At 44.9% G+C, this 24,727-nt stretch overlaps 1 protein-coding gene across 2 annotated transcripts in view; it reads right to left on the bottom strand.

The window, feature by feature from the left end:
- The window catches only part of itga9 (integrin, alpha 9), a 550,508-nt gene that overhangs the window by 344,245 nt on the left and 181,536 nt on the right, over positions 1-24,727 (bottom strand). For both annotated transcript variants that reach the window (XM_068032283.1, XM_068032284.1), the window contains one exon: positions 1,235-1,389. In XM_068032283.1, coding sequence (XP_067888384.1) covers positions 1,235-1,389 — 155 coding nt within the window. The remainder of the gene's footprint in view (positions 1-1,234; positions 1,390-24,727) is intronic.

The following is a 24,727-nucleotide window of genomic DNA, read 5'->3' as shown; positions in this document are numbered from 1 at the left end:
AGACCCCAGTGTGAGAGGATGGGGCGGCACAGTGGCGCAGTGGTTAGCACTGCAGCCTCACAGCTCCAGCGACCCGGGTTCAATTCCGGGTACTGCCTGTGTGGAGTTTGCAAGTTCTCCCTGTGTCTGCGTGGGTTTCCTCCGGGTGCTCCGGTTTCCTCCCACATGCCAAAGACTTGGAGATTGACAGGTAAATTGTCCATTATAAATTGCCCCTACTATAGGTAGGTGGTAGGGAAATATAGGGACAGGTGGGGATGTGGTAGGAATATGGAATTAGTGTAGGATTAGTATAAATGGGTGGTTGATAGTCGGCACAGACACGGTGGGCCGAAGGGCCTGTTTCAGTGCTGTATCTCTAAATAAAAAAAAGAAACCCTAAATATTTCATACATGTTATAAATCATGCTTGACATCCAACAGCCATTGCTACGAGTATGTAAATGACTCGTGAAACAACTATTTATTCCTGTGTAACACCTATGTTCTGTAATGATAATCGAACAATGTAATTTTCCTTGTTTCAAGGTACTGATTTAATATCAGCACATGACCCACAAATTGATAACTTTTCTAAGATCTTATTTCAACTCTGATTCACTTTTCTCACACCATAAACCTTAGAAACTCCTCCAAGTCAGTGCATCTAATTCGGTAATCAGCAAGCACTGGAGTATATTTTACGATCGTTGAATTTTAGGTGCAAGTACTTAGTGCGCCTGTACTATATTGTTCTGCATCTTATTTTTGACAGATATTAATTCATTTAATATAAATGAGTTAATCAGCCTGATAGTGCTAAGGATTCAAACCTGACATTTGCCAATTGAAAAGAATATAAAACCCTTTCAAAAATTATTTTAAAATTTAAAGGGAGCGACACAATAGGATTCTTTAAATCAATTAAACTTCCCAGTTAGTACAATTTAGCCCAACAGTTTTAATTATCATTGAATTATAACTTCTGACCATCAGATTGATGGTTATTGGGAAACAGATATTTACTCCTGTCAGGATGAGCTGTAAAGAATAGTTCAGTATTTTATTCCCACAGTTCTGTAAGTGGTTTGGCAACGGGTTGCAAAAAAAAAAGAGATAAGAGTGGTTCAATCTTAATTCAGTCAACCAGAAAAAGCCATGTGCCCATCAACTAGATGCTTAGTCAACCTGGAGAGTGTTAATAAGAACTACAAAAAAACAAAGCATCACAGAGAAAGTAATCACAGACTGTTACCTATTTCACCCGGGACCTGCTTGCCATGAAAACGGAAACATGTTGTGACGTTTAGACAGTTGACTGGCTGTATGCCATCATGGCACTGTGGAGCTGTGATGTTAATGGAGCCGGGAAGTAGGATGGAGATCTCCAGGGTAATAACCGGACGAGCTCTGGAAAGGAGGAAAAATATAAAAGAAACATTCTCAACACTAGATCAATAAATCATTGGACAGATTTCCTTTTTCATTGCCTAAGGTAATTAACATTTCTATGTGTAGGGAAGAGTTAAATAGGTGGAAAGGCCCAATATGGAGCCTCTAGCCCCACAATAGTACCCTCACTTCCTCTTGTATGTCCTGTGCCTTTTGGGTATCCAGTGATTGCCCATAGATGAAAACTTTTTTCCTTTTTTCACTCTCCAGAAACAGATTTTAAGGGGAAATAATCTTTCTTCTAGATTTTTATGGTCAGCAGTTCCCTTTCCCACCAAAATAACCTATTGTAAGGGAAGGTTTCAAAGCAATACCAAAAAAAGTAACATAGTTTTCTTTTGCTGGCTTACGCCAACCAGATTGCAAGAAAGATGAAAAATCAATCGTAACAGAATTCTTGTGTTTCAGTATTTTTAGAATGTTTAAGGTACGTTAGAGAATTCCAGTCAAAGGCGACAACAATATTCTCACATTTCCATTCCTTTCCAATTTTTATTATTTTCAATGTCTCCTCTTTAGGTTTCTGCCTCAGCCAAGAAAGTGAGCAACCTATTCCCACCTGTTTATCAGAACAGCCTAAACTGATTTTCTTCAATGTTTCAATCCGTTGTTTTGAGAAGTGCTCGGATTCCACTAAGCTTCTTCCCCAGACTATCTTATCGTTATCAGTAGGTTTTTAATTTGGGAGTTGTGGGGACAGGCTGCCATTTACTACCTTAAGACATGGTGCTTTACTGTATCAATACTTCTCCCCTTTCAGCCACGAAAAGTTTTTACTTTCCAAATACCACTGATGGAAGTTGTAAAACTATTCAAGCCAAATAATTTGTTTCTCCTGTCATCAATGAGAAAGATGATTGAGCATCTTATCACCTTTTCAGGGCATTCCAAATCATTACACTTCCATCCAAATATATTTAAATGCAGTTAATAAAAATATATCTAGAATAAATAGCTAGTATCAGTAATGATGACAATGACATTTGTGGATTGTCGGAAAAACCTATCTAATTCAGTAATGTCCTTCAGGGAAGGAAATCTGTTGTCCTGACTCAATCTGGTGTATGTGTAACTCCAGACCTGTAACAATGTGGTTGCACTCTGAAATGACCTAGCAAGCTGCTCAGTTGCATCAAACTGCTACCACAATGTCTAATAAGAATAAAACCGGATGGACCACCTGGCATTAACCAAATCACCGAACAGAACGAAAGCACACCCAGCCCTATTGACCCTGCAATGCCCTCCTCACTAATATCTGGGGACCTGTGACAAAATTGGGAGAGCTGTCACACAGACTAGACAAGCGAGAGTCCAACCTAATTACACTCACAGAATCATACCTCTCAGCCAATGTGCCAGACTCCTCCATTACCATCCCTGGGTAGATCCTGTCTAGTAGTATACAGTCAGAAGGGAGCAGCCCTGGGAGATTTTTTTATTCATATATGGGATGTGGGCTTCGCTGGCTAGGCCAGCATTTATTGCCCATCCCTAATTGTCCTTGAGAAAGTGGTGGTGAGCTGCCTTCTTGAACCACTGCAGTCCATGTGGGGTAGGTACACCCACAGTGCTGTTAGGAAGGGAGTTCCAGGATTTTGACCAGCGACAGTGAAGGAACGGCAATATAGTTCCAACTCAGGATGGTGTGTGACTTGGAGAGGAACTTGCAGGTGGTGGTGTTCCCATGCATTTGCTACCCTTGTCCTTCTAGTTAGTAGAGGTCGCGGGTTTGGAAGGTGCTGTCGAAAGAGCCTTGGTGCGTTCCTGCAGTGCATCTTGTAGATGGTACACACTGCTGCCAATGTGCGTCGGTGGTGGAGGGAGTGAATGTTTGTAGATGGGGAGCCAATCAAGCGGGCTACTTTGTCCTGGATGGTGTCAAGCTTCTTGAGTGTTATTGGAGTTGCACCCGTCCAGGCAAGTGGAGAGTATTCCCTCACACTCTGACTTGTGCCTTGTAGATGGTGGACAGGCTTTGGGGAGTCAGGAGGTGAGTTACTCGATGCAGGATTCCTAGCCTCTGACTTGCTCTTGTAGCCATGGTATTTATATGGCTACTCCAGTTCAGTTTCTGGTCAATGGGAGCCCCTAGGATGTTGATAGCGGGGGATTCAGAGATAGTAATGCCATTGAATGTCAAGGGGAGATGGTTAGATTTTCTCTTGTTGGAGATGGTCATTGCCTGACACTTGTGTGGCGCGAATGTTACTTGCCACTTATCAGCCCAAGCCTGGATATTGTCCAGGTCTTGCTGCATTTCTACATGGACTGCTCCAGTATCTGAGGAGTCACAAATGGTGCTGAACATTGTGCAATCATCAGCGAACATCCCCACTTCTGACCTTATGTTTGAAGGAAGGTCATTGATGAAGCAGTTGAAGATGGTTGGGCCTAGGACACTACCCTGAGGAACTCCTGCAGTGATGTCCTGAAGCTCAGATGATTGACCTCCAACAACCACAACCATCTTCCTTTGTGCTATGTATGACTCCAGCCAGCGGAGGGTTGTCCCCGATTCCCATTGACCTTAGTTTTGCTAGGGCTCCTTGATGCCATACTCAGTCAAATGCTACCTTAATGTCAAGGGCAGTCACTCTCACCTCACCTCTTGAGTTCAGCTCGTTTGTCCATGTTTGAACCAAGGCTGTAATGAGGTCAGGAGCTGCGTGGCCCTGGCGGAACCCAAACTGAGCGTCACTGAGCAGGTTTTTGCAAAGCAAGTGCCACTTGATGGCAGTGTTGATGACACCTTCCATCACTTTACTGATGATTGAGAGTAGGCTGATGGAGCGGTAATTGGCCGGGTTGGACTTGTGCTGCTTTTTGTGTACAGGACATACCTGGGCAATTTTGCACATTGCCGGGTTGATGCCAGTGTTGTAGCTATACTGGAACAGCTTGGCTAGGGGCGCAGCAAGTTCTGGAGCACAGGTCTTCAGTACTATTGCCGGAATGTTGTCAGGGCCCATAGCCTTTGCAGTATCCAGTACCTTCAGTCGTTTGTTGATATCACGCAGAGTGAATCGAATTGGCTGAAGTCTGGCATCTGTGATGCTGGGGACTTCAGGAGGAGGCCGAGATGGATCATCAACTCGGCACTTCTGGCTGAAGATTGTTGCAAATGCTTCTGCCTTATCTTTCACACTGATGTGCTGGGCTCCCCCATCATTGAGGATGGGGATATTTTGGAGCCACCTCCTCCAGTTAGTTGTTTAATTGTCCACCACCATTCACGGCTGGATGTGGCAGGACTGCAGAGCTTAGATATGATCCGTTGATTATGGGATCGCTTAGCTCTGTCTATCGCATGCTGCTTACGCAGTTTGGCACGCAGATAGTCCTGTGTTGTAGCTTCACCAGGTTGAAACCTCATTTTGAGGTATGCCTGGTGCTGCTCCTGGCATGCCCTGCTGCACTCTTCATTGAACCAGTGTTGGTCTCCTGGCTTGATGGTAATGGTAGAGTGGGGGATATACCGGGCCATGAGGTTACAGATTGTGGTTGAGTACAATTCTGCTGCAGCTGATAGCCGACAGCGCCTCATGGATGCCCAGTTTTGCAATGCTAGATCTGTTCGAAATCTATCCCATTTAGCACTGTGGTAATGCCACACAACACGAAGGAGGGTATCCTCAACATGAAGGCAGGACTTCGTCTCCACAACGACTGTGCGGTGTTCATTCCTCCCAATACTGTCATGGACAGATGCATCTGCGGCAGGCAGATTGGTGAAGACGGGGTCAAGTATGTTTTCCCCTCTAGTTGGTTCCCTCTCCACCTGCCGCATACCCAGTCGAGCAGAAATGTCATTTCGGACTCGGCCAGCTCGGTCAGTAGTGGTGCTACCGAGCCACTCTTGGTGATGGACATTGAAGTCCCCCACCCAGAGTACATTCTGTGTCCTTGCCACCCTCAGTGCTTCCTCCAAGTGCTGTTCAACATGGAGGAGTACAGAGTCATCAGCTGAGGGAGGGCGTTAGGTGGTAATCAGCAGGTTTCCTTGTCCATGTTTGACCTGATGCCATGAGACATCATGGGGTCCAGAGTCAATCTTGAGGACTCCCAGGCAACTCCCTCCCTACTGTATACCACTGTGCCACCACCTCTGCTGGGTATGTCCTGCCGGTGTGACAGGACATACCAGGGGATGGTGATGGCAGTGTCTGGGATATTGTCTGTAAGGTATGATTCCGTGAGTATGACTATGTCAGGCTGTTGCTTGACTAGTCTGTGGGACAGCTCTCCCAACTTTGGCACAAGCCCCCAGATGTTAGTAAGGAAGACTTTGCAGGGTCGACAGGGCTGGGTTTCCCGTTGTCATTTCCGGTGCTGAGGTCGATGCCGGGTGGTCCATCTGGTTTCATTCGTTTTGATTGATTTTGTAGCGGTTAGATACAACTGAGTGGCTTGCTAGGCCATTTCAGAGGGCATGTAAGAGTCAACCACATGGCTGTGGGTCTGGAATCACATGTAGGCCAGACCAGGTAAGGACAGCAGATTTCCTTCCCTAAAGGACATTAGTGATCTAGATGGGCTCTTACAACAATCGACAATGGTTTCATGGCCATCATTAGACTAGCTTTTTAATTCCAAATGTATTAATTAATTCAAGTTCCACCTTCTGGTGGGATTTGAACCCATGTCCCCAGAGCAATACCCTGGGTCTCTGGGTTTCTAGTCCAATGACAATACCACTATGCCACTGCAATATTAATATTGTCCTCAATATTAACTCCATTCCCCATGAAGTTTCACGTCATGACACAAAACTGAGTGGGAGGGTGAGTTGTGAGGAGGATGCAGAGAGGCTTCAGGATGATTTGGATAAGTTGAGTGAATGGGCTAATGCATGGCAGATGCAGTATAATGTGGATAAATGTGAGGTTATCCACCTTGGTAGCAAAAACAGGAACAGAGATTATTATCTGAACAGCTATAAACTGAGAGAGGGGAATATGCAGCGAGACCTGGGTGTTCTCGTACATCAGTCGCTGAAGGTAAGCATGGAGGTGCAACAGGCAGTAAAAAAGGCAAATGGTATGTTGGCCTTCATAGCGAGAGGATTCGAGTACTGGAGCAGGGATGTCTTGCTACAATTATACAGGGCCTTGGTGAGGCCACACCTGGAATACAGTGTGCAGTTTTGGTCTCCTTATCTGAGGAAGGATGTTCTTGCTATAGAGGGAGTGCAGCGAAGGTTTACCAGACTGATTCCTGGGATGGTGGGACTGACGTATGAGGAGAGACTGAGTCGGTTCGGATTATATTCGCTGGAGTTCAGAAGAGTGAGGGGGGATCTCATAGAAACCTATAAAATTCTAACAAGACTTGACAGGGTAGATGCAGGAAGGATATTCCTGATGGTGGGGGAGTCCAGAACCAGGGGTCATAGTCTAAGGATACAGGATAAACCATTCAGGACTGAGATGAGGAGAAATTTCTTCACCCAGAGAGTGGTGAGCCTGTGGAATTCGTTACCACAGAAAGCAGTTGAGGCCAAAATATTGTATGTTTTCAAGGAATTAGATATAGCTCTTGGGTCTAAAGGGATCAAAGGTATGGGGCGAAAGCGGGAACAGGCTTGTTCCAACTGAGTTGGATGATCAGCCGTGATCATAATGATTGGCGGAGCAGGCTTGAAGGGCCGAATGGCCTTCTCCTGCTCCTATTTTCTATGTTTCTATGTCATCAGATCAAACAGGGGCATGAAAACCTCCTGCTGATTACCACCTAGCGCCCAACCTCAGCTGATGGATCAGTATTCCTCCATGTTGAACACCACTTGGAGGAAGCACTGAGGGCAGCAAGGGCACAGAATGTACTCTGGGTGGGGTACTTAAATGTCCATCACCAAGAGTGGATCGGTAGCATCACTAATGACCGAGCTGAATGAGTCCTGAAGGAATAACTGCTGGACTGGGCCTGCAGCAGGTGGAGAGAGAACCAACAAGATTAAAAGACCTGTGTCAGCTGTGGCTCAGTTGATAGCATTTACGGTTCATGGAATAGGAGGGTCAGTGTCAGCTTGGATAAAAATTTGGCTTAGGGACAGAAAATAGTGAGTTGTGGTAATTTTGTTTCCATTCTGGAGGAAGGTGGACATTGGTGTTCCTTATGATCGGACCACTACTTTTTTTGTTACATATTCAGGACTTGGACATTGGTAAAATTCCAAAATTTGTTGGTGATACCAAACTTAGAGGTGTGGCAGACTGTGAAGATGATACCAATCAACTGCAACAGGACGTAGATAGGCTAGCAGAATGGGCAGACAAGTGGCAAATGGCATTTAATACAAGAAATATGAGGTGATGTATTTTGGCAAAAGGGACTGGGAGTGGCAAAATAGATGTAATGGTACATTTCAAAAGAGTTTGCAGGGTCAGAGGTTCATGTGCAGAGATCTTTGAAGGTGGCAGGACATATTGAGAGAGTATTTAGCAAAGCATATGGGATTTTGGGCTTCATAAAAAGAGGTATTGAGTACAGTAGCAGAGAAGTTATGCTGAACTTTTATAAAGCTCTTGTTAGGCCACAACTAGAGTACTGCATCCAGTTCTGGTCACCACACTTTAGGAAGCAAAGTGGAGCTTTGAGAGGGTGCAGAAAAGGTTTACAAGAATGGTTGCAGTGATCTACTTTGGTAGAAAAAACAGAAAGGCAGAGTGTTTCTTAAACGATGAGAGGTTGGGAAGCGTTGATGTCCAAAGAGACCTGGGTGCCCTTCTTCATGAGTCACTAAAAGCCAGTATGCAGGTGCAGCAAGAAATTAGGAAGGCAAATGGTATGTTGGCCTTCATTGCAAGGGGATTTGAGTGTAGGAGTAAAGATGTATTGCTTCAATTGTACAGAGCCTTGGTGAGACTGCACCTGGATATTGTGTACAGTTTTGGTCTCCTTATCTAAGGAAGGATATACTTGCCATAGAGGGAGTGCAACGGAGGTTCACCAGACTAATCCCTGGGATGCGGGATTGTCTTATGAGGAGAGATTGCAGAAACTTGGCCTGTATTCTCTCAAGTTTCGAAGAATGAGAGATGATCTCACTGAGACTTACAAAATTCTTACAGGGTGTAACAGGGTAGATGTGGATAGGATGTTTCCTCTGGCTGGTGAGGCTAGAACAAGGGGACACAGTCTCAGAATAAGAGGTCAGCCATTAAAGACTGAGATGTGTAGGAATTTCTTTACTCAGAGGGTGGTGAATCTGTGGAATTCTCTACCCCGGAGGACTGTGAAAACTCAATCATTGAGCATGTTCAAGACAGAAATCGATAGATTTCTGAATACTAATGACATCAAGGGATATGGGGATAGTGCAGAAAAATGGCAGTGGTAGATGATCAGCCATGATCTGTTTGAATGGCGGAGCAGGCTCAACGAGCCGAATGGCCTACTCCTGATCCTATTTCCTATGATCCTATGGCAGATTTTAGCTACAAATTAGTTTGGAGAAGCTGGATTTGTTTTCCTTGAAGCAAAGGAGGTTGAGGGGAGATTTGATAGAGGTGTACAAGATTATAATAGGTTTAGATAAGGTCGACAAAGAAAAGCTGTTCCCATCAAGGGACTAGGGAACACAGATTTAAGATTTTGGGCAAGAGATGTAGGGGGGATGTGAGGAAAACTTTTTTACGCAGCAAGTGGTAATGACCTGGAACTCACTGTCTACGCGGGTGGTGGAAACGGAGACGATCAATGATTTCAAAAGAAAATTGGATGGGCACTTTAAGGAAATAAATTTGCAGGGCTACGGGGATAGAGTAGGGAAATAGGACTGATTGCATTGCTCTACAGAGAGCCAGCATGGACTCGATGGGCCGAATAGCCTCCTGGTGTGCCGTAATGATTCAATGACTCCTTGACACTATCGTCTCTGAGTCACAAGGTTGTGGTTCAAGCCCCACTCCAGGACTTGAGTATACAAATCAAATCTGACACTCCAGTGCAGTACTGAGAAACTGCTGCACTGTTGGAGGTACTGTCTTTCGGATGAGGCACTAAACCAAGGTCTGATCTGGCCTCTCAGGTGGACGGAGAACATCCCATGGCACTAATTTGAAGGAGAGCAGAGGAGTTATCCCGGGTGTCCTGGCCAATATTTATCCCTCAATCAACATCACAAAAAGAGATTTTCTTGTCATTATCACATTGCCGTTTGTGGGAGTTTGCTGTGCACAATTGGCTGCCACAATTCCTACATTACAACAGTGTCTACACTTCAAAAGTGCTTCATTAACTGTAGCCTGCTTTGGGACGCCTGATGGTCATGAAAGGTGTTATATAAATGCAAGACTTTCTTTTTTTTACTTGATTTCATCCTCATTAATCTACCTGTCACAAAAAATCTCTGTCCATGATAGTATTGGCAGAAGTCACCACAGCACAGTCCTTGTGGAAGTCCCATCTTCACACTAAGGACATCCTCAATCCTGTTGTGTCTCACTACCACCGTGCTAAATGGAAGAGATTCAGATCAAATCTAGCAGCTCAAATCTGGGCATCCAGGAGGGTCTGTGGGCCATCAGCAGCAGCAAAATTGTATTCCACCACAATCTGTAACCTCATGGCCTGGCATTTCCCACACTCTACCATTACCATTTCACCAGGGGATCAATCCTGGTTCAATGAGGAGTGTAGAAGAGCATGCCAGGAGCAACACCAGGCATACCTAAAAATGAAGTGCCAACCAGGTGAAGTTTCAAAACAGGACTACATGCATACTAAACAACAGAAGCAACATGTTAAAAGACAGAATTAAGCAATCCCAATACCAACGGATCAGATCAAAGCTCTGCAGTTCTGCCACATTCTGTCGTGAATGGTGGTGGACAATTAAACAACTAACAGGAGGAGGCTCCAAGAACATCTCCAATCTCAGTGTTGGCAAAGCCCAGCATGTGAGTGTAAAAGATAAGGCTGATGCATTTGCAACCACCTTCAGCCAGAAGTGCCAAGCAGAACTTTCATCTCAGCCACTTCCTGAGGTTTCCACCATCATAGAAGCCATTCTTCAGACAATTCAATTCATTCCACATGATATCACAAAATGGTTAAGTACACTGGATGCAACAAAGGCCCTGAAAATATCCTGGCTGTAGTGCTGAAGACTTGTGACCAAGAAATAGCTGCTCCAAGTTATTCCCAGTACAGCTACAACATTGGCATTCACCTGACAACTACAAAAAACAGGACAAATCCAATCTGGCTAATTACCGTCCCATCAGTTTACTCTCAATCATCAGTGAAATGGTGGAATGTGTCATCGACAGTGCTCACCAATGCTTAGTTTGGATTCCGCCAGGACCATTCAGTTCCATACCTCATAACAGCCTTGGTTCAAACATGGACAAAAGAGCTGAATTCCAGAGGTAATGTGAGAATGAGTGCCCTTGACTTCAAGTCAACATTTGACCAAGTGTGATATCAGACAGCCCTAGTAAAACTGAAGTCAATGGGAAGCAGAGGAAAACACACCATTGGCTCGAGTCATACCCATCACAAAGGACAAGAGTTGTGCTTGCTGGAAGCCAATTTCAGCCCCAGGACATCACTGCACGATTTCCTCAGGGTAGTGTCCTAGACCCTAGCATCTTCAGTTCCGTCATCAATGACCTTTTCCCCATCATAAGGTTAGAAGTTGTTCACTGACGATTGCACGGTGTTCAGTACCATTCAGAACTTCTCAGAGAATGAAGCAGTCAGGACTGCCTGCAGCAAGACCTGGACAACATTTAGACTTGGGCTGATAAATGGCAAGTAACATTTGTGCCACACAAGTGCCAGGCAATGACCATCTCCAACGAGACAGAATCTAACCATCTCCCCTTGACATTCAACAGCATTACCATCGCTGAATCCCTCACCATCAACATCCTGGGGGTTACCATTGATCAGAAACTGAACTGGACCAGCCACATAAATATTGTGGAGAAATGTGCAGGTCAGAGGCTGGGTATTCTGCAGCGAGTAACTCACCTCCTAACTCCCCAAAGCTTGCACACCATCTACAAAGCACAGGACAGGAGTGTGATGGAATACTCTCCATCTGCCTGGATGGGCGCAGCTCCAACAACATTCATGAAGCTCAATACTATCCAGGGCAAAGCAGCTGCTTGACTGGCACCTCATCCAGCATCTTACACAGTAATTCCATCCATCTCTGGCGCACTGTGGCTGCAATGTGTACCATCTACAAGATGCACTGCAACAACTCACCAAGACTTCTTTGACAGCACCTTCCAAATCTATGACCTCTGCCACTTAGAAGAACAAGGGCAGCAGACACAGGAGAACCACCACTTGCACGTTCCCCTCCAAGTCACACGCTAACCTGACTTGGAAAAATATTGCCATTCCTTCATGTCACTGGGTCAAAATCCTGGAATACGATAACCAACAGCACTGTGTGAGTACCTTCCCCACACGGACTGCAATGGTTCAAGAAAGCGGCTCACCACCACCCTCTCAAGAGTAATTAGGGATGGGCAATAAAGTTTGGATTGCCAAAGACACCCTCATCCCTTGAACGAATAGAGAAGTGCAGTCACCAAAAGTCCCATACATTAATTGAGATTAATGACGAGCTAAGTTGTCTTTAGTTGTCTTACATACAGGACAAAGGTTGGCAAAGACCCTTCGAAAAATCCCTGCTGTTCTTTAAATTCTACCAGAAATCTGTTACATCCATTTCAATCAGCCTCTATTTATCATTTCATCCATAAAATAACACCACCTCACTAACATGTCAGTCTAGATGACATGGTCAAATCTAGGAAATGGGTTTTTAGAATTTATTGTGGTTGTAACCAGCAAGGTAGAGAAGAGGGAACCTGTGGATTAGTGTATTCGGATTTACTCAGTTGCATCAAACTGCTACAAAGTCGATAAGGAATGAAACGGGATAGACAACACGTTATTGACCAAGGCATCAGAAACAACAACAGCAAACCCAGTCCTGTCGACCCTGTAAAAGTCCTCCTGATTAACATCTGGGGGCTTGTGCCAAAGTTGGGAGAGCTATCCCACAGACTAGTCAAGCAAACGCCTGACATAGTCCTACTCATGGAATCATACCTTACAATGTCCCAGACATAGCCATCTCCATCCCCGGGTATGTCCTGTCCCACTGGCAGGACAGACCCACCAGAGGTGGCAGCATAGTGGTATACAGTTGGGATGGAGTTGCCCTGGGAGTCCTCAACATTGACTCTGGACCCCATGAAGTCTCATGGCATCAGGTCAAACATAGGCAAGGAAACCTCCTGCTGTTTACCACCTACCACACCCGCTCAGCTGATGAGTCAGTACTCCTCCATGTTGAACACCAATTGGAGGAAGCACTGAGGGTGGCAAGTGCGAAGAATGTACTCTGCGTGAGGGACTTCAATGTCCATCAGCAAAAGTGGCTCGGTAACACCACTACTGACTGATTGGCCGTGTCCTAAAGGACATAGCTGCCAGATGGTAAGGGAACCAACAGGAGGGGAAAACATACCTGACCTCGTCCTCACCAATCTGCCTGCCGCAGATGCATCTGTCCATGACAGTATTGGTAGGAGTGACCACCGCACAGTCCTTGTGGAGACAATGTCCCGACTTCACATTGAGGATACCCTCCATCATGTTGTGTAGCACTACCACCGTGCTGAATGGGATAGATTTTGAACAGATCTAGCAATGCAAAACTGAGCATCCATGAGGCGCTGTGGGCCATCAGCAGCAGCAGAATTGAACTCAACCACAATCTGTAACCTCATGGCCCGGCATGTCCCCCACTGTCCATGACCATCAAGCTGGGGGATCAACCCTAGTTCAATGAAGGGTGCAAGAGGGCATACCTCAAAATGAGGTTTCAACCTGGTGAAGCTACAACACAGGACTATCTGCATGCCAAACAGCGTAAGCAGCATGCGACAGACAGAGCTAAGCGATCCCACAACCAACGTATCAGATCTAAGCTCTGCAGTCCTGCCAGATCAAGTCATGAATGGCGGTGGACAATTAAACAACTAACTGGAGGAGGTGGCTCCACAAATATCCCATCCTCAATGATGGGGGAGCCCAGCACATCAGTGCAAAAGACAAGGCTGAAGCATTTGCAACAATCTTCAGCCAGAAGTGCCCAGTGAATGATCCCTCTCAGCCTCCTCCCGAAGTCCCTAGCATCACAGATGCCAGTCTTCAGCCGATTTGATTCACTCCACGTGAAATCAAGAAACGACTGAAGGCACTGGATACGGCAAAGGCTATGGGCCCCGACAACATTCCGGCAATAGTACTGAAGATATGTGCTCCAGAACTTGCTGCGCTGCCAGCCAAGCTGTTCCAGTACAACGACAACACTGGCATCTACCCGGCTGTGTGGAAAATTGCCCAGGTATGCCCTGTGCACAAAAGACAGGACAAATTCAACCTGACCAAATACTGTCCCATCAGTCTACTCTCGATCATCGGTGATGGAAGGTGTCGTCAACAGTGCTATCAAGCGGCACCTGTTTCGCAATGCCCTGCTTTGTGACACTCAGTTTGGGTTCCGCCATGGCCACTCAGCTCCTGGCCTCATTACAGCCTTGGTGCAAACATGGACAAAAGAGCTGAACTCCAGAGGTGAGAGTGACTGCCGTTGACATCAAGGCGGCATTTGACTGAGTATGGCATCAAGGAGCCCTAGCAAAACTTGAATCAATGGGAATAAAGGAGAAAACTCTCCGCTGATTGGAGTCATACCGAGCACAAAGGAATATGCTTGTAGTTGTTGAAGGTCAATCATCTCAGCTCCAGACATCACTGCAGGAGTTCCTCAGGGTAGTGTCCTAGGCCCAACCATCTTCAGCTGCTTCATCAATGACCTTCCTTCAATCATAAGGTCAGAAGTGGGGATGTTCGCAGATGATTGCATAATGTTCAGCAACACTCGCGACTCCTCAGATACTGATGCAGCCCGTGGAGAAATGCAGCAAGACCTGGACAATATCCAGGTTTGGGCTGATAAGTGGCAAGTAACATTCATGTCACATAAGTGCCAGACAATGACCATCTCCAACAAGAGAAAATCTAACCATCTCCCCTTGACATTCAATGGCATTCCGATCGCTGAATCCCCCACTATCAACATCCTGGGGGTTACCATTGACCATAAATTGAACAGGAATAACCATATAAATACTGTGGCTACAAGAGCAGGTCAGAGGCTAGGAATCCTGCGGTGAGTAAATCACCTCCTGACTCCCCAAAGCCTGTCCACCATCTACAAGGCACAAGTCAGGAGTGTGAGGGGATACTCTCCACTTGCCTGGATGGGTGCAGCTCCAACAACACTCAAGAAGCTCGACAGCATCCAGGACAAAGCAGCCCTCTTGATTGGCACCTCATTGGTTAGGCCACAACTTGAGTACTGTGTGCAGTTCTGGTCACCTCATTAGAGAAAGGATGTAATTGCACAAGAGAGGGTACAGAGGAGATTTTCGAGGATGTTGCCACGACTGGAAAAATGCAGTTATGAGGACAGATTGGATAGGCTGGGGTTGTTCCCCTTGGAACAGAGAAGGCTGAGGGGAGATCTGATTGAAATGTACTAGATTTTGAGGGGCCTGGATAGAGTGGAGGTGAAGGGTCTATTGACCTTAGCAGAGAGTTCAGTGACGAGGGGGCATAGATTTAAAGTGATTGGTAGAAAAATTGGAGGGGAGATGAGGAAAACCATTTTCACCCAGAGAATGGTGAGGGTCTGGAACTCACTGCCTGTAAGAGTAGTTGAGGCAAAGACCCTCAACTCATTCAAAAGGAGTCTGGATATGCACCTCAAGTACCATAATCTGCAGGGCTACGGACCAAATGCTGGAATGTGGGATTAGAATAGGTGGATTGTTTGTTGGCCGGCACAGACACGAAGGGCCAAGTGACCTCTTTCTGTGCGTTAAACTTTCTATGATTTTATGATCCACAAACATTCACTCCCTCCACTGTGCTGCGCACAGTGGCAGCAGTGTGTACCATCTACAAGATGTACTGCAGCAATGCACCAAGACTCCTTAGACAGCACCTTCGAAACCCGTGAGCTTTGCCACCTAGCAGGACAAGGGCAGCAGATGCATGGGAACATCACCACCTTCAAGCTCCTCTCCATCCTGACTTGGAACTATATCGCCGTTCCTTCACTGTCACTGGGTCAAAATCCTGGAACTCTCTTCCTAACAGCACTGTGGGTGTACCTAACCCACATGGACTGCAGCAGTTCAAGAAGGCAGCTCACCACCACCTTCTCAAGGACAATTATGGATGGGCAATAAATGCTGGCCTAGCCAGCGATGCCCACATCCCATGAATGAATAATAAAAAAGCATGCAATAAGGTGCCACCCAAGATGACATTACACAAAATAAGGTCTCATAGGATTAGGGTAATATATTAAAATGGATTAGAGGGTGGGTTAGCTTAGATGGCTTGTGTGAGATGCAGAAAGACACCACAGCACGGGTTCAATCCCTGTACCGGCTGTGGTAGTTCATGGAGGCCTACTTCCTTGCCCCACGCTTGAGGAGTGGGGACCCTCGAGCTATACATCACCAACTGTCTCTCTGTAATTGGGAGAGATGACTTTGGGACTATGACTAGAGCAATTAAAATGGTTTGGGGATCGGTTAATGGACAGAAAATAAAATAGGGATAAATACATCATTTTTGGGTTGTCAGGCTGTAAATAGTGGGGTACAAGGATCAGTGCTTGGAACTCAGCCATTTGCAATCCATATCAATGGGTGAGATGAGGGGACTGAGTGTAATGTATCCAAGTTTGCTGACGATACACAGTTAGATGAAGAAATAAGCTGTGAGCAGGACGTAAAGAGGAGGAATGGAGAAGCAGCTGAAAGGGCTGAATGACCTACTTCTGCTACCATTTCTTATGTTCTTATAAACCCACAATCTTCTAACTCAGAAGCAAGGGTACATCCAACTAAGCCAAGCTGGCAGGTAAAGGTTTAAGCTTTCCCTATCAGTTCCAAGTATTAAGGACTTGATTCTCACACATGTTTGTCCTGTAAAATTGAATTTTAGTTGTGTCAGTTATTATATGGACTTTCTATTTTCCCTGCTTGAATAAGACCTCCTGGCAGCTGATCACAGAGTTTCAAAGACAGGCCAGATATCTATATCTGTCGCACACTCATCGCCAATGGGTGAGTGGGAATGAGCAACTTGCAAAGGGAGCAAAATTGCTTTGCCAACATCAACAGACTGAGTGAGTTTCAGTGAGTCTGCTGGCAGAATTTGTACAGTCACAACGAGGAAGTAAAACAGCAACTATCATCTGTTGGTAAGTCATTAAGAGTCAGTCAGTCTTTTTCTTAAGAAGTTGTGCATTTACACTTTTAAGAGGAATTTGCTCCCTACCAACACCAATAGATGCTCCTGATCTGAATTGGACTGTTTAAGTTTCTTTCATTGTGTTTACTTCACCAGCACCAGCTTCTCAGTTTCAGAATAGCTGATACTCTTGGAGCTCTCCTGCAGCAGACCCATGCCTGTCGTGCCATGTCTGTGTATCTTGGCGGAGCAATATTACAAGAACAAATAGAGTAGCAGCAACAGAAGTGGGTCAAATTTTCAGAGAATCTCAGCAATGTATCAATAACTCTTGGCAACCTGTCTATGATTCTTGGCAGCCCTTATTGTTGAACTACTGTCCAGGACTTAAGGGTTTTATTTGTACAAAGTATTGGTTCACATTAAATGGTTCTTATCATAATAAACTTTTTCCAAAACTTAAATTTAAAAAAATGTCGTAACTTATTCAGAAAGATACAGGGATGGTGGAAGTATTCTGTGCCAATCACACCTGACTGATTATGTATCCGTGTGCATGGACCATTGGAGTATATTCAAGAGCATTAGATATTTAGCCTCCTTGCTTTTGACAATTATGTACATGTTGATGTCAGGTCAGTTCATAAACTCAAAATCAACCAGTTAATATTCTTAGTTTTACAACTTTTAGTCATGGCTACTTATTAGCTTCCACAAGTGTTAGCTTGGTTCAGTGGTAGCACTTTCACCTCTGAGGTAAGAGTTCAAGTTCCACTGAGTACACAATCTACGCTGATACTAAAGGAATGCTGCATTGTTGGTGAAGCTGTCTTATGGATGAAGTGTTAAATTCTGTCCACCTATTCAAATGGATGTAAAAGGTCCATGGCACTACTTGAAGAAGAATAGGGGATTCTCCAGATATCCTGGCTAACAATCTTCTCTCAAGTAACATCATCAAAAAATAAATTATCTGGCTATTCATTCATTTGTTGTTAGTGAGACCTTGCTGTACCCAAATCTGCTGCTGTGTTTGCCTACATAACAACAGTGACTGCACTTCAAAACTAATACATTAGTGATAAGCGTTAGGATGTCTGAGGATGTAAAAGGTGCTGCGTAAATGCAAGTTATTTATCTCAATGAAGTAATTTGTGGAATCAACTGGAAGACAGTAAATGGGGCAAATCTAACACTGACTCTAAATTTCTTTCCTAGCTTCAGCACTTAGACTGTTACTAAAAAGAAAAATGCATTTATGTAGTGTCTTTCACGACCTCAGGATGTCCCAAAGTGCTTTATGCAGTATAATGTGGTATACTGGACATTGGGTTGTTACTGGGTTAATATACTAATCATACTGCATACCTCATCACAGGAAGTGATGTAACAGCACATGTGAATCCACACCACATCCTCAATGATGGGGGAGCCCAGCACATCAGTGCAAATGATAAGGCTGAAGCATTTCCAACAATCTTCAGCCAGAAGTGCCAAGTTGATGATCCATCTCGGCCCCATCCTGAAGTCCCCAGCATTACAGATGCCAGACTTCAGCCAATTCGATTCACTCCACGTGATATCAAAAAGTGACTGAAGTCACTGAATACAGCAAAGGCTATGGGTCCTGACAATATTCCGGCAATAGTACTGAAGACCTGTGCTCCAGAACTGGCTGCACCCCTAGCCAAGCTATTCCAGTACAGCTACAACACTGGCATCTACCTGGCAATGTGGAAAATTGCCCAGGTATGTCCTGTACACAAAAAGCAGGACAAGACCAACCCGGCCAATTACCGCCCCATCAGTCTACTCTCAATCATCAGCAAAGTGATGGAAGGTGTCATCAACAGTGCCATCAAGCGACACTTGCTTAGCAATAATCTGCTCAGTGATACCCAGTTTGGGTTCCGACAGGGCCACTCAGCTCCTGACCTCATTACAGCCTTGATTCAAACATGGACAAAAGAGCTGAACTCAAGAGGTGAGGTGAGAGTGACTGCCCTTGACATCAAGGCAGCATTTGACCGAGTATGGTATCAAGGAGCCCAAGCAAAACTGGAGTCAATGGGAATCAGGGGGAAACCTCCCTGCTGGTTAGTCATGGACATGGACTGCAGCAGTTCAAGAAGGCAGCTGACGACCACCTTCTCAAGGGCAATTAGGGATGGGCAATAAATGCTGGCATAGCCAGTGATGCCCTCTTCCCATGAATGAATTTTTTAAAAAATCCCTCATGTACAGTCTTGGAAGATGTAAGCCACAGCAGTAAGACGTGTTTCAGTGAAGCTCCTGTTTCTTTTAACCCATCCAACTCTTTAGATATTCTGCATTAGACTGACAGTACGCAGAATATAATACTTTACAGCCAATTATTGCACTAAAAATGATCAAGGGAATCAAGCACCACAGGGTTCATTTACGGAGGAGTGCCAGTCATCTGCTGATGTTGTGCCCAGGAAAGTCTTGCTTGTAACATCACTACTGCTCTCTGCACAAGTTAGACTGACAGAAAACAGGCACAGCTGCTCCCCAAATTACCCAATTTGGGCAGAAGAATTTGAGAGCTTTGAAGGGGCCCCAAACTCTGCTTGCTGATTTCTGGCTTCACAAATATTTTTTTAACCCAGACTCAGCTTTGCACACTTGCACTTGACCTCCTTCTCCCCACAACAGTGGTATAGTCTCCTGCCCACCATCACCACCACGTGCCTCACCCACGCCACCCCCCCACCCCCCCCCCCCCCCACCGCCCAAACCCAACATGCTGTAAACAACTCTTGAAAGGTATAACATTATCCATGGGCATACGTCATGGAGAACATATAGTAACAGCATTGAGGTGAGGGAAAACATTCACACCATGTCTAAGGATAAACAGAGGTCCCTCAAGACCCACTCAGAGGAGCTCTGTCTTTGAAGAGTGTGATTGTCCAAGGCTTCCACTGCACATCAGTGTGCCCTTCTTTGCAACGATTTAAGTCCCCTCCACTCCAGAAAGACTCAGACTGTCACGATGAAAGTGACCATTGCCCTGATTTTCTTTTAGCATTGGGCCTTTCAAGATGCCATAGGAGATCTGTGCAACATCAGCCAGGGAGTAGTCAGGGTGGTGCCCTTGATGGCGAAGGAAGAAACGCACAGAGTGCTTTGGAAGTTATTTTGCCTGCATTGGTCAAGGCATTCAACTTCTTCTGACATTGCTGTGTTGTCCTTAGATGGAGGGTGTAGGCAATGAGTACCAGGGCCATATCCCTCCAGCAGCAAGGCTGGCACTGCTAGATAGCTTGCTGCCTGGCCCTTCTGGCTTGCACTTCTTCCAAGAGGGTTTGCAGGTCGCTGTGAAAATGCACAGCCCTTTGAACACAAGAACACAAGAAATAGGAGCAGGAGCAGACCATATGGCCCATCAAACCTGTTCCACCATTCAATACAATCATGACTGACCTTAGGCTTCAACTCCACTTTCCCACCCACTCACCATCTCCCTTGATTCCCTGTGAGACCAAAAATCTGTCTATCCCAGTCTTAAATGTTTTCAAAGATGGAGCATCCACAACCTTCTGGGGTAGAGAATTCCAAAGATTCATAAATGTTTGATTGAAGTAATTTCTCCTCATCTCAGTCCCTTATCCTGAGACTGCGCCCCCATGTTTTAGCTTCCTCAACCAGCGGAAACAGACTCTCAATGTCTACCCTATCCAGCCTCTTCAGAATCTTGTATGTTTCAATGCGATCACCTCCCATTCTTCTAAACTCCAGAGAATACAGGCCCAATTTATTCAGCCTCTCATCATAGGACAACCCCTCATCCTCGGGACCAATTTAGTGAGCCTTCACTGTACCGCCTGCAATGCAAGTCTATCCTTTCTTAAATGTAGAGACCAAAACTGCACACAGTACTCCAGATGTGGTCTCACCAAAGCCCTGTACAACTGTAGCAAGATGCGATGCTATCAGGATGCCCCATGGGCATAGCAGGCTTCTGACTATGCATGGTTCTGACAAGATGTGTGCTTGGTGAGGATGGAAGATTCCCTAAGTGGATAAAATGCAAAGGAATCTAAGAAAAATCTCTGCAGACACTCTTTGCTATCTCCAAGTGCTCTGGTGAATACTTCAGTATTTACAGAACCTGTGCCAAATTTGTATTGAAATTTCCAATGCCTTATGCTGTTCACTTCACTTCTGGAACACAATTACACCAGAAACTTACATCATTTCATATGAAAATTAACTTATCCAGGAAACCTGTGTACCAGTCTGTCTGATGGTTAATGGTATAACTTTCTGCACAATAGCACAATGGGCATCAAGGAACTTCATGGCCATTATTTCATTATCTAGCAGGCCTCCATCCATTCCAATGCTACCCATTTCAGTGATCATGGAATTGCACACAGTATTTGGAAATCAATTTAACTCTCCATCTAGATCAAACTTTCTTCGTTCAGTTCTGATCATAAGATGGATGCGTCTCCATTTAATTATATGGAAGAACAGACTCTCTAAAAATTATTCATCAATCATGATTAACTGCCAAATCAAACTGCACATTTTCAAAGATTCACAAAGCATTAGAATTATTTCTTTGGGGATTTAGGGTACCCCTGAATAGATTAGATTATTGTTGCAGATCCCCTGGGAAGGATGTGAAAGAAATGAAGTTGACCTACTCAACTAAAGTGAATCACTTAGTCTATTAGTTCGAGGTTCTTTTAAAATGCTTGCACTTTAAACACTGAAGTGGTGTCCCAAGGTAGCTGCACATAACCAAAAGAGCTGACTAGATCTTCAAAGAGACAACAATGGGAAGAGGAGACCAATTTCTTAATCATGAGGAGGTACACAAAATTGCACTTATCCAAACAGAAAAGGTGGAAATATGGCAGAAGATCACAAGTTATCAGTTGAATTGCAAACCCTTCATTCAAACCGAAGACTAAAAGAGCAGTTCTAACAAAGGGACCATATCTTTTAAGTCAATAATCTGTTTATTTCACAGATTCTAACAGATCTACAGAGTATTTCTACCATTTTCTGTTTTTCTGTCAGATTTCCAGCATTGCAATTTTTTATTTCTTATTCTTTATAATTTGACTTATCAAAAACTGTTAATAGATCAAGAACCTTGTTTAAGATCATTAAGTACTTCTTAAGCTAAAGTAAGTGAAATACAGCAGAAGTAACATATATAGAACCTTTATTAAGTATTGTCTTGTTCTTTGAACACCTGAAAAAATGGGGCGGTTTGGAATGTGGCTGATAATTCAGATTAGAATAAAAAAGGCCTTGGAGAGGGTGCAGAGAAGATTCACCAGAGTGGTACCAGGGATGAGGGGCTTCAGTTATGTGGAGAGGTTGGAGAATGATGCATTCAGGTGGAAACTGACTTTATGTTTTTGGATAATGTCACCGAGGGGCAGCATGTAGATGAGAAATGGAGTGGAAAGGGAGCAAAGATAGATTCTTGGGGGACACCGAAGTTAATGCTGCGGGAGTGGGGGGGGAGAAGCCATTGCAGGTAATTTTCTCATTAAGACTGGATAGATAAGAATGGAACCAGGTGAATACAGTCCCACCCAGGTGGCCAACACCAGAGAGGTGTTGGAGGAGGAGGGTGTGGTCAAAAGCTTCACACAGGTCAAGAAGGATCAGGAGCTTTTGTTTACCTTTGTCACAGTCACACAGGACGTCAAAGCTGTTTCGATACTGTTGCAGGGGCAGAAACCTGATTGGGGGAATTCAAACATGGAGTTCTGGGAAAGATGGGTACAGATTGAGAGGCAACAGCTCCTTTGGAGAGGAAAAGGAGTTTGGCGATGGGGCAGTAATTTGGAAGACGAAGGGGTCAAAGGTTTTTTTGAGGCAAGGGATTATGACATTAGATTTGAAGGGGACACAGTACCTGAGGAGGATCATTAACAATATCAGTAAACACGCAAGCTGGAAAAGGAAGTTAGGTGGTCTGCAATTTAGTGGGAATAGGGTTGAGAAAGCAAGAGGTGGGTCTCATGGACAAGATGAGCCCAGCCAGGGCACGAGGAATGATAGGACAGAAACTAGAGAAAGATGACAGCTCAGGGCTGGGATAGGGGGGGAAGATTACAGGACATTTGGCCTGGTGGACTAGGGGAAGGCAGAAGAAACTGCAGAGGCAGCTTATCAGATGGTCTCAATCTTAGTGACAAAGGTGTCCATGAGCTCCTCGCATTTCTTGTTAGAGGTGAGGGTGGACGAGACGGGGAAGGGATTTAAGAAGATGGTTGGCAATAGAGAAATAGACCTCCGAATAGTTCCAGAGATGTAGAGGAAAGGATAGCGAAGATGATTCTCGACAGGAGCGAGAGTAACAGGGTAGTTGTTATGGGGGACTTTAACTTTCCAAATATTGACTGGAAATACTATAGTTCGAGTACTTTAGATGGGTCAGTTTTTGTCCAGTGTGTGCAGGAGGGTTTTCTGACACAGTATGTAGACAGGCCAACCAGGGGCGATGCCACATTGGATTTGGTACTGGGTAATGAACCCGGCCAGGTGTTAGATTTAGATGTAGGTGAGCACTTTGATGATAGTGATCACAATTCAGTTAGGTTTACCTTAGCGATGGGCAGGGACAGGTATATACCGCAGGGCAAGAATTATAGCTGGGGGAAAGGAAATTATGATGCGATGAGGCAAGATTTAGGATGCGTAGGATGGGGAAGGAAACTGCAGGGGATGGGCACAATCGAAATGTGGAGCTTATTCAAGGAGCAGCTACTGCGTGTCCTTGATAAGTATGTACCTGTCAGGCAGGGAGGAAGTTGTCGAGCGAGGGAGCCGTGGTTTACTAAAGAAGTTGAAGCGCTTGTCAAGAGGAAGATGAATGCTTATGTTAGGATGAGATGTGAAGGCTCAGTTAGGGCGCTTGAGAGTTACAAGCTAGCCAGGAAGGATCTAAAGGGAGAGCTAAGAAGAGCGAGGAGAGGACACGAGAAGTCATTGGCGGATAGGATCAAGGAAAACCCTAAGGCTTTCTATAGGTATATCAGGAATAAAAGAATGACTAGAGTTAGATTAGGGCCAATCAAGGATAGTAGTGGGAAGTTGTTTGTGGAATCAGAGGAGATAGGGGAAGCGTTAAATGAATATTTTTCGTCAGTATTTACAGTAGAGAAAGAAAATGTTGGCGAGGAGAATACTGAGATACAGACTACTAGGCTAGATGGGATTGAGGTTCACAAGGAGGAGGTGTTAGCAATTTTGGAAAGTGTGAAAATAGATAAGTCCCCTGGGCCAGATGGGATTTATCCTAGGATTCTCTGGGAAGCCAGGGAGGAGATTGCAGAGCCTTTGTCCTTGATCTTTATGTCGTCATTGTCGACAGGAATAGTGCCGGAAGACTGGAGGAGAGCAAATGTTGTTCCCTTGTTCAAGAAGGGGAGTAGAGACAGCCCTGGCAATTATAGACCTGTGAGCCTTACTTCGGTTGTGGGTAAAATGTTGGAAAAGGTGATAAGAGATAGGATTTATAATCATCTTGAAAAGAATAAGTTCATTAGCGATAGTCAGCACGGTTTTGTGAAGGGTAGGTCGTGCCTCACAAACCTTATTGAGTTTTTTGAGAAGGTGACCAAACAGGTGGATGGGGGTAAAGCTGTGGATGTGGTGTATATGGATTTCAGTAAGGCGTTTGATAAGGTTCCCCACGGTAGGCTATTGCAGAAAATACGGAAGTATGGGATTGAAGGTGATTTAGTGCTTTCGATCAGAAATTGGCTAGCTGAAAGAAGACAGAGGGTGGTGGTTGATGGCAAATGTTCATCCTGGAGTTTAGTTACTAGTGGTGTACCGCAAGGATCTGATTTGGGGCCACTGCTGTTTGTCATTTTTATAAATGACCTGGATGAGGGTGTAGAAGGGTGGGTTAGTAAATTTGCAGATGACACGAAGGTCGGTGGAGTTGTGGATAGTGCCGAAGGATGTTGTAGGGTACAGAGGGACA

This window comes from Heterodontus francisci, chromosome 5 (genome assembly GCF_036365525.1).
Source record: "Heterodontus francisci isolate sHetFra1 chromosome 5, sHetFra1.hap1, whole genome shotgun sequence".
NCBI lineage: Eukaryota > Metazoa > Chordata > Chondrichthyes > Heterodontiformes > Heterodontidae > Heterodontus > Heterodontus francisci.
Note: the sequence above shows the minus strand (reverse complement) of the source record. Positions and strands in the feature narration are given on the sequence as shown.